Below are 11,012 nucleotides of genomic sequence, written 5' to 3'. Positions count from 1 at the left end.
ACATATATATATATATATATATATATATATATATATATATATATATATATATAAACGTATCGAGCCCTACCACTCTGACCTCCGCCCCTCGGACGGCCTCTAACTGGCTGGCATGCACCTCTAACAGTCTGATCACCACCTCTAGCTGCCTGACCCCCGCCTCTAGCTGGCTGTGCGGGCGATGGAGCAACTGGTGCCGGAATCATGGCACGAGTACCCTGCTGTGGTCTGCTGCTCATCAACCTAGGACAGTACCTCCTAATGTGACCTGCGTCGCCACACTCAATGCAACCCCGCGGCTGGCCTAACTGTCGAGTCTGAGATGATCCCGATGCCGTTTGGGTTCCTCATGTAGGTATCTCTGTGTTTTTCCTTAGGCCCGTACTGTTATAGTTATGTCTTTATCTTGTGTGTTACTATTACACATATTCTTTCAATATATATATATATATATATATATATATATATATATATATATATATAGTATATGATGACTAAAGTTCTCTAGCCTTAGACAGAGAAGTCGAGGTCAATTCTTAAAATTGCCATAGTGGATTTTCTATAACGCAAATCCAAATTAGTCAGTTTAGAGGTACCGTGCACTGTATGGCTAAACTGAAAGAAAAAAAAGGTTTCTTCACCCAATATAAGCAGGTCCAAGTATATTGACTTCGTTTTGTTGTATGGGATTCCATTCCTCCCACCTTTAAAAAAAGTCCTAATGTTATCAATGTATTACTTTACCTTGAGAAAAAGCTCAAAATAGTCCGGTACCTTTCGACTTGGACTGAGAGTAATCTTATTTTTTTTTGGGTGGAGCATTAATAATCCATATTTTTTGAGAAAGTGATACATTTTAAGTCTCAAATCTAACCACCGCGAGCCTTCTAACAGAGACATCTGAATATGCACATGATATTTCCTTCAAAACAAACAAACTCCTCTCTCTATCTTAAAACAAAATGGATCGACTCTCTTCCCCCATTTATTTCCCCAAAGTTTCATAACCCTAGTTTACATATTTGGGAGACCAAGCGGGAAATTAGGTTCGCTGGATTGGTTTTCTTCAAAGACTCTATTCTTCTACGTGAAATGCAGTAATAGAGCATCAATTATGGGGTAATGATCTCAATTAGGCTCATTCTCTTTCTTGATTTCAAACCTATTTCTTGTGCAACTACAGACACTCATATTTATCAGTTGAAGGTATACAATAATGTGGAGAAGCATAGTCAAGAGGAAGTAAAGGTAGAGCAATGGGCAGAAACAGAAATAAGCTTTTATGTTGATACAATTAGTCAAATGAAAGCTGAGATAGAAAAAGCTGAAAGAAAAAGAGGAAAAATGAGGCAAATGAAAGCTGAGTTTAAACAACTGAAAAGGAAAAAGATGATGACCAAAATGGCTTTCCAGCGTTTCATTTGATTAATATACTCTGTGTAATTGTGTTGTTGTAATATGTAGACTGCAAATTGACATCCTAAAAGCATGAATACATGTAGTTGTCGTAGGGAAATGTACCATTTACTTTTCGCTGTAATGGTGGGTATGATTAAATCAGTGTTATTCAATGTTACCTGGTATTATTAATTTCAGATTTCACTTTCTAACTTTGATGACATGATGTGAACGAATGTTTAAGTTTTAGTTGGAAAGATTTCTTTACATGACTCCATTCATCCATAACATGAAAGTTGTGACAAAGCAAACGACATCCTTGCTTAAAGCATTTCTTTGTTACACATTACACTATATTTTGTTAGTACAAAAGATTGTTTGTCTGGAAAAGAAAAAGGAAATGGCACAAAATATCAGTAGTAATTCTCACCCATTTGGACATTCTGTTTCACTAAGTAGAAATAACATTTAGTGGAAGCATAAGGTTTGGACATTCTGTTTCATGAGATTCAACTTTGCTTAATCAAATTTACTGTTAAGCATTTGATATAGTAATCCCGTTTACATGACGACATCTTTTCAGTATCATTATAGGGGCATTTACAATATATAGTTCTTTAAATCTTGGGAACAAACAGTTACTACTATTTTGCGTAATAACTTACAACATTTTTATCAACTCACAGTCCATTTTAATTAACTCAAAAGAAGTCACCTTATCTGTGATAGTATCCTGAACACTGAAATATTTTTGGCAATCACAATAAGAAAACTTTATCTATAGCAGAAATTTCAAACAGCGCAGCACAGTAGCACCACCCCAACACCAAAAAAGAAAAGCAGAACAGTAACAACGTCATTTGAAACACGAGCACTTGAAAATACAGCAGAATAGTACCACATGAAACTACAATTCATTAGCAGTACTACATCACCAAATATCGGAAAGCAACATAGTAGCAGCACCAAAGAAGCTGATAGCAAACCCTGAAAAATGCACAGATAAGCACTTGAAATAAGGATAAGCTACCATTAACAGTAAACACATATTAGCACTAGAAAAAACTAATTTATCAGCAATCCATTTAATTTTATTGTGTCTGTTGAGAGTATATCCAACCAAAATCTATTTCAACTGCTACTTCTTCTGGAGGCCAAGAAGGAATTTTAGTTGATTTAGCCCACAATTGTGGCCCATTTATCGGAAGAATTGCATATTCATAAATTCTTCTGTACGTTTCTACTTTGTAGCAGTCATCCACGTAGTCAAGAATGTCATCCTTCTTAGCCCAAATGGCTGCAATAGCATGCTTGCAAGAAATTCCCATGATACTCCATTTTCTATAGCTACATGTTTGATTCTTCAAATCAACTGCCCAATTGTCACGAATAGTAGCTCCTATAATCTCATAAGTCCACTTATTAGATTTTTGAGGGATATAATCACCGGCTGCAGTCTGATTTTTGTGCAATATGTCCTTAATATTTGGACAAACATCACCCAAACTCCATTTCTGCGCTTTCTCCCTATTAGCTAGCATTCTAGCCATGAGCAGATACCGCAATTTCTTCAGAAGTGTCAAGCATCAAGGATCATGCTATTAAATACTTCACACAAGTTATTTAATAAAATATCACACTTGGCATCTGAAGAAAAATGTGACCTTGACCATTTGCTAGGTTCTTTGTCATTGAGCCAAGCAACAACATTCGTATCTAACTCTGTCATCCGTAACATGCGAGCATCAAATTCTTCCACAGTAGCAGCCTTTGCAGCAGCCCAAAATACTTTTTTTAATGTGAACCCACTAAAACCAGCTCTCTTAAAATTGTTATAAAGGTGCCTCGCACAAAATCTATGGCTAACATATGGTAAAACTTTATTAAAAGCTTCAATATAAGATCTTTTTGTTTGTCAGACATAAAGGCCCAACCACTCTCATCTATATCTAAATCAGCTGCCAAATAGTTCAAAAACTACACCCATGTCTCTCTACTTTCTTTCTCAACAATCGCGTAGGCAATGGGAAATATGTTATTATTATCATCAATTCCGACTGCAGATAACAATTGTGTCCCATACATTGGACCTTTCAACCAACAACCGTCAACACCTATTATCTTTCTACATCCAGCCTTGTAACCTTTCTTACAAGCAACAAAACAGATGTATATTCTCTAAAATCTATATGGCTTGTTTGGTACCTTATTATCAGTAAACTTCATGTGAACTGTACTGCCTGGATTTGTCCTATCAATTTCAATGCAATAATCCCACATTATTTTATATTGATCCTTAATATCACTATCAATCAACGCAATAGCTTTCATCTTAGCTCTTTTGGCTTGAGATAAAGTCACTTTAACTCGTAGATCTAAACTCACCCTATCTCTGAACTCAAGTAATCTCCAACCGCTGTTTGATTTAATTTCTTTGAGGTATTTTCTTGCAATGAAGGATGATGTTATTTTTCTATTTTCATAATTCCACTCCTTGCAAGTATGTGTAGGTTTGTACTTCCTAATCTGAAGCGTCGTGTCCCTTTGCATTTTATATGCCATGATTTCCCATTCGCACTCCGGATGTATACAAACAACCTTCATTCTTTCTTTGTCATTTTTCTTCCACTTAATATACTTTCCATTGTTAATCTTATGAGTAGCTACTGCATTCTTAAAATCTTGCTTGCTTGCAAAAGTACATTCCAGAGCAAAAATCGGCTTATCTCTATCTGTATGTGGGTTGAAGTGAGGAAAATTGGATTCCTCAGTCTCGGAATCGCTATGCAAACTTTTTGTGTCTGCAGAATCAATAAAGTCAGATTCCCCTTCTGGAGCGACCATCTTTCTCTTCACTTCGACACTAAGAATCTCACTTTCATCTATAATGCTTTCTATAATTTTTTCATGTTTATCAACAAGTAGATCATCAGACAAATCATCTTCGGAGTCACTAAAATCATCACTAGATGAATTTTCCCGCACAAATTGATGTTTGTCATTATCTCTAGCATTTGATTTATATACCGAATCTATATTTTCTATACTGAAATATGAGTCCAAGTGTTCGAAGTAAATCTCAATCACATTGTCATTCGGGATGTTTCTGCCAACTGCATATGCTTCATTATCTGTAGATACCAACCTCCATCTATTACTAGATCTTCCATACCTATGCCAAAAAGTTATTAAATCCTTTAAATATTCACAAATTGCTGCCATGTTCTTGAACTCATCAAGGTTCATTTTTTCCACGTTAACATAATCAATATAGTCGATGTTGCCCCCAACATAATACTTTTCTAGCATACGTTTCATAATTCCTCCATGGTATATTTTGATACTGACAAATGATGCCTTGGTTATCGCTTCTGAAATTACAAAAAATATATTGTGATATAATTAACAAAAATAATACATATTCAATAAGACTTTAACAGTAGTATATATAGAAAACGTCCAGATTTTAGGCCGTGGATTCAAGTCATATTTTTTTTAAACAACAACAAAGTTGCAAAGATGTTTTTTCTGAACAAAGAGTTCTCTTTACATATTCAGAAACATGCTTATTGTATAGAATTTTTTTGTGGGAAGGGGTTCGATAAAAGTAAAGAAAAACTAACCATAAATTGGAGTCGATTCTCTGTCAATGTATCTCCTTAAAGACATTGTTACTTTCACGGTGTTATTATGCTATTTAAGGGAATATGATGTATGTTACTCTAGGGTGTTTTTGAAGATAAGAAACAAAGAAGAGAAACTTATTTGCAGTTTGATCGTTTCACAAGAAGAGAAGCCCAAAGGATGTTGCAACAACAAGAGTTTGAGTTTGGAGGGAAATATATGAGGCACACGTGATAACTTTTGTTCTGTTAAAGGACTCACAGTGGTTAGGTTTGAGACTTAAAATGCACCACTTTCTCAAAAAATGTGGACTATTATTGCTCTACCCGAAAGAAATAGGATTACTTTGAGTCCAAGTCCAAAGGTACCGGATTATTTTGAGCTTTTTCTCACTTTACCTTAATTTGTAGGCAAAATACATAAGTTACCCCTGAACTATGGACCAAATCCTTGTTACATACTTTTTACGGACAAAAATCATCTTACACACTCAATCTTTTAAAAGTGTGTCTAAGACACTATTTTTAACAGCTGGCGTGCGTGTTTTACACAAAAAGAGGCGAGTGAAGTTAAATTTTATCAAAATGCCACATATCCAGCCTTTTTTATTTTTAAAAATTTTAGAGTCATTTCAGCTACAAGGATGACGTTTACTCTTTATATTCTTTACCTTCTCCTGTTTATACCACACTAATGATGATTAATACCTATAATTACACTAATATTTCCACAAATTAACAGTTGGCAGATTGTTAAAGAAAGGATTTGTTCAAGTTGAAGATGTAAGCAAGGTATTATGTGAAGATCTCAGTCGATAACATAAGCAAGTTGGCAATCGCTGGAGCTCCGATGGTCAACCGTGAAACGAACAAACGACATCAAAACTATGGGTCGCCGGAGTCTTTAATTTTCCGGTCAACATTTCAGATGAAACAAAAAGGTGAGAAGAAGAGACACAAAAATAAAAAATAAAAAAACGATGGAGAAGCTCCGTTTCCTGTCAAATTCGGCAGAACCGGCCAAGATCTGACCATTCTTCGGCGAGTTTCCTCCCGATCCGATTATCTGGAATTGGCAAGGGAGCGATTTTGGCTAGCCAGACGGCAACTCCGACCGGTGTCGAGTTGTTTGGTGGCTAGTAGTGGTGAGAGAGGAGTTGGGCAGCTGTTGGATGTGAAATGAGAGGATAATGGAGGACCTATGATTTGGGGATTATTCCGGTGGATTTTAGTGGAGGAAAAAAATTTAATGGAAAAGTTGACTAAGAGTAGGGTAGGGAAAGATAGAGAGACGGGTTGAGGAGGGGTCATTTGATTATTTTTGTTTTTTTTAAAGAAAAAAAGATGCAAATTATGCATTTTCTTTTTTTACTTGAGTTATGACACGTGTCAAGATTTAATTAGCGCATGTGATACAATCTCTGAGATAAAGTGGTCAAACATAAAAAAGGTGTGTCTTAGATATACTTTGGAAAGGTTGAATGTGTAAGCTGAACATGCACATATAAAAATAGATAAAAAGTTGCATATTGAGAAGATTATTGGAAGTGGAATTGGTACTCAAAAATAAAACCAGAATACCAAATTGTCATTGACTACTTTCTATTCGAAATGTGGGAATTTAGTTTTGTTATGCAACGTGTTTGATATAATTCCCAAGAGAGAGAGAGAGAGAGAACCAACACTTATCAAAGAAAATATAAAAGGTCAGTTCCCTTAATTAAGTATCTATGATTCAAAAAATAAATTCTCTGTTAGCAAAATTTTCAGCTTATGAAGCTTGATTACCATTTGAATTCTTCGGTTACAGCCTTGGAAATAGCCTCTAATATAGTTATATTAGCTTTATGATCTTGTGAAAGTATCAGCTGGTAGAACATTACACATGGATCAAACAGATTTAATTTTCCCACTTATTATTCAGAATTTGCCATGATATTCCAAGAAAAATTCCAACTATTGTTTAACAATGTAGGAATACTTGGCAAAGTGGAGTACTCAGTGTTCTTTCTCTTCTTCTAGGAATGGCAGAAAAACAAGTCAACGAATTGGCATGACATAAATAACACTCTTCCTGATATGGAAAATAATCAAGTCTCATAAATTTTGGCAGCTCGATCAGGAACTCAAAATGAGCGAGAAATACTTAGTACCTCTATTCTCTAAGGGGTTGTTTGGTTCTAGGATTAGTTATGCAGGATAATAATGCAGGGATTAGTTCTATTTGGATGTTTGACTTTTTGCATTAAAAACTAGTATAAGTAAAACTCTGGATTCAAAGTTATTAGGACCAGTTATAAAATCTAGGTCGTTAATCATCTCAATCGTAGCCGTACAGTAGAGATGTCATCTCCACCACTGATCTCCCTCAAATCCATGGCTCATGTGTTTCTTATTTACATAGACTCAAATGCTCATTTCCCAAACAAATCTGCAGATCATTAAAGAACCAGTGGAAAAAACCCAAGGAGAGCACACCACAGTGATGAAGAAACCGAAGTTAATGGAGACAATCGCCGAAGATGATGGAGCCCTAGACCGAATCAACAAGTTGCCAGAGTCGCTCCTCGCTCGAATTATCTCTCTTTTGCCGTCGACGAAGAATGCTGTCAGGACATGTCTTGTCTCAAAACGGTGGCAGTACCTCTGGACTTCTATTGATAATCTCACTTTACTTTGTGATTCTCCATCAGAAGCAGAAATATGCGTACCCTTCGTAGACTACGCATTTGCTCAACGTATTTCTTCGAAAATAAGAAAATTTTATCTCGACTGCTGGGACATGCTTAGTTACAGCTTGCATATCGATCAGTGGCTTACTTATGTTATAAATAGTAAAGTGGAACATGTTGTATTGAACTCAACCTTTTTTAAGGTGTACATATTGCCTCAATCATTTTACACTTGCTCGTCATTGGTAACATTGGGTTTACGTAATTGTGCCTTTGATAAGGGAGTTGTTATATCGTGGAAATCTCTGAAGACGGTGAAGTTTATGACAGTGGAGTTAGACGATGAAGCGATTGTGAAGTTATTAACAGGTTGTCATTCTTTAGAAACTATGGAACTGACTTATTTCCATGGTTTTCAGCATCTGGAAATTAAAAATATAAATTTGAAGACACTGAAGTTGCACAACTTTTGGCAGCTGTATGGAGGTGATCATTCATTGGAAATTGTTGCTCCATATCTTCAGCATTTGGTGATTTCAGAACACCTTGATGATTTTAAGTGTAGGCTAGTAAATGTGTCTTCCTTGGTCAGTGCTGAGCTTACTTTTGATATCAGATGTGAGATCCAGGATAACAGTTGTCGTGATTACCATCGGGTTTTTTTGGACCCTTGTTCAAGATTATCTTCAAAAGTTGAGACATGTAAATGAGCTAACAATTGGGACTTGGTTTGCAGAGGTTTGTTACTCAATCAAAATTACTTTATAGTTGCTCTATTTGGTTTTTAGCAAACAGTTGCAGGATGCGGTGTGGAGTAATTGAAAGCTTTTATACACATGAAAATTTCTGTGACAAAAGAATCTTTCACCTTTTTGTCATTTTATGTAAGTTTTCTGTCAACTTTTAAATCAGGTATTTCTATTGTCGTACGGGCAAAAGATAAATTTTGGAAATTAGCATTTTGATATTGATGTCTAAAGGTTTAGATATTTACTTTTGTCATAGAGCCGTAAAAACTTTATCTGTGATGTATATTTTTTTTATTGTTTCTATTTTTCTGTTCTTGACTAGTTTCCTTGGGATTACTGCACCAGGTTCTGTTCATGATGCAGCTTGATGGAGCGCAGCTTCCAGAATTGAAATGCAAATGTCTAACACTGAAGTTGCACATAACGAAGTATAATTTGTATGGAGTAGCAAGCCTTTTGCGGGCCTCGCCTCATTTGGAGACACTCAACATACACATGGACGTTGAAGTAACTTCCCACATCTTTTGCTCTTCTTCGTACATTCATTCATATTTTGATGATTTATCGCACCCTCTTTCCTCTCCATACTGAGTTTTCTAGAGGAGAATGCAAATACATCTTTCATTGTTTGCTTGGTTTACCTTCTCAATGAGTCTTATAGATAGGAATTTGCTATTAATTATTTGTGAAGAACCAAATCCGTGGGTTTTGAATATGTGGGACAGATTTATCATGAATTTTAACCTGTATTTGATCTAGATTATATTGTTTATATACAGGTTAATTTTGTGCAATGCCGCTATGAGTCAAGTTATTTGCGCCAAGGAGATAATATCGATCTGGAGAGTTGGATTTCAAACTCTGTATTTCCCAATCTCAAGAGTGTTAATATTATCTGCCCCATTTTCATTGGGATGTGTCGGACGGCGAGGCATGATAGGCTCTTTGAACTTTCAAAATTTCTGCTAAAAAATGCAATGGTTCTGGAGACGTTTGTTATCATGGTAAAGAGAACACGCTGCAGCTTGTGTTCAAGGAATTGTGTATCCCCATATTCGTCAGGATTGGCTGCGAAATTGTTAGGTTGCCCAAGACCCTCCACCAATTTTATGATGAGTTTCCATGAGTCGTGATTTTCCATGAGCAGGATGCAAGTGGTTTTGTTTCTCGGTACACCAGAAATTGCGCATAATAGTTTATCTTTTGATTTTTCTGCTGGTGAACTTATGAGTTTTTAACTTGTCTATGTAAGTAAAATGTTTCTTTTTGTGATCTTACCACCATGGCACGTATTATGGATGCTTGGTGTCTGATGAAGCAGTTACTTGTTGCACTCTATATGTTGTACCTGTGGTTGAAATGTTTTTCAACTTTTGGTGATCCACTGAGATTGGCAGATCCAAAAACCATATCTTTCATAACTAAGCAAATTAAATATTGTGTTTTGCAACCCTTGTCAAATAGCCTCAAAGTTTTATGATTGGAGATGATTCCCTTGTTTTGGCTTTTTTCTTAAAGGAAGGTATTGTCTTTTTACCTCGATTAATTCGTAGCAGTTTTGATTTACAATGTTTAGTTAGATCTTTCTGTTTGATCTTCCTGAAATCTTCATCTATCCGGCAGATTTGAGTTGGCTAGAACAGCTTCTCGGGATTGTAAAAGTTTGTGGAACACAGCTTTCTTGATAAATACCGAGCAAAAGAGTATAGCAGGTGCCTTTTATTTTCATTACCTATATTCTGTATGAGATTAATCATAGTGAAGATAACTAAGTTTATGTTTGAGATTGTTCCTTCTATTTGGTTATAAGAGCCTAGGAGGTGACTTTGTGAGACTTTTAGGTTCTACTTTTTCACATGAATACTCTACTGGTTCTGGACCCTTCTCACTTGGAGATAAGCTACATTTCTACATAAATATATGAGTTTTCCTCATAATCAACTTTCTCCAAGTAGTCATGTTTCCAGAATTGTTATCCTTTCAGCTTCAATTCGATTCTCTTCATCATATTTTCCATCCTTGTAGTCATCATTTTCTTCATCTGTATCTTTTTACTCCTTATTCTCTTCATTTTCTTGGTCTGCTTTATCTTTGCTGCAACCTTGTTTTACTGTGCATTGTCATCAGCATTGGTATTGAACCAAGCTATCTGTGCAATCTTTATTCCTTTCTGCTTAGTCCCTTTGGCGTAGATGCGACTACCAACACATCATTATAAGTTAGGGGTATTTACTCTTTCTCTCATCCCAACTGTTCTGTGTTTATTCTTCTTATTTGATGTTGAACCTTCTCTTTTTGTTGGTTTTTACTTCTGCCTTCTGTCTTGATTTTGCTTAAATTATCATATGAGTTTTTTGTTGTTCCTTGGGAATACTCTTGTTCTTTTCTTGACTGGCTTCTTTTAGTTCAGTAGAAGGAAGTTATGTTGGAGTTTGTTATGGCCAATCTCATATATTTTAACGGAAGTTCAAGAATCCGATAATTGAAACCCCAACCATAGAAGCGTTTTTTTTTTTCGTACTGATCATTTTATTAATCACCAAGTAAGATATACAAAACAATAGCTCAGC

At 35.7% G+C, this 11,012-nt stretch overlaps 1 protein-coding gene and 1 long non-coding RNA gene across 2 annotated transcripts; both read left to right on the top strand.

The window, feature by feature from the left end:
* The first annotated feature begins 7,431 nt into the window (after positions 1 to 7,431).
* LOC107760798 (F-box/LRR-repeat protein 25-like) lies at positions 7,432 to 8,403 on the top strand. Its single transcript, XM_075247432.1, has one exon. It carries the CDS (start codon positions 7,432 to 7,434, stop codon positions 8,401 to 8,403), a length of 972 nt encoding a protein of 323 aa, XP_075103533.1.
* A 388-nt stretch (positions 8,404 to 8,791) lies between these two features.
* LOC107760799 (uncharacterized) lies at positions 8,792 to 9,888 on the top strand. The gene is made up of 2 exons (XR_012706610.1): positions 8,792 to 8,949; positions 9,222 to 9,888. It is a non-coding gene; the product is annotated as an uncharacterized LOC107760799 (long non-coding RNA).
* Positions 9,889 to 11,012: the final 1,124 nt, after the last annotated feature.

This window comes from Nicotiana tabacum, chromosome 24, assembly GCF_000715075.1.
Source record: "Nicotiana tabacum cultivar K326 chromosome 24, ASM71507v2, whole genome shotgun sequence".
Lineage (NCBI taxonomy): Eukaryota > Viridiplantae > Streptophyta > Magnoliopsida > Solanales > Solanaceae > Nicotiana > Nicotiana tabacum.
This window is presented reverse-complemented; position numbering and strand designations above follow the sequence as displayed.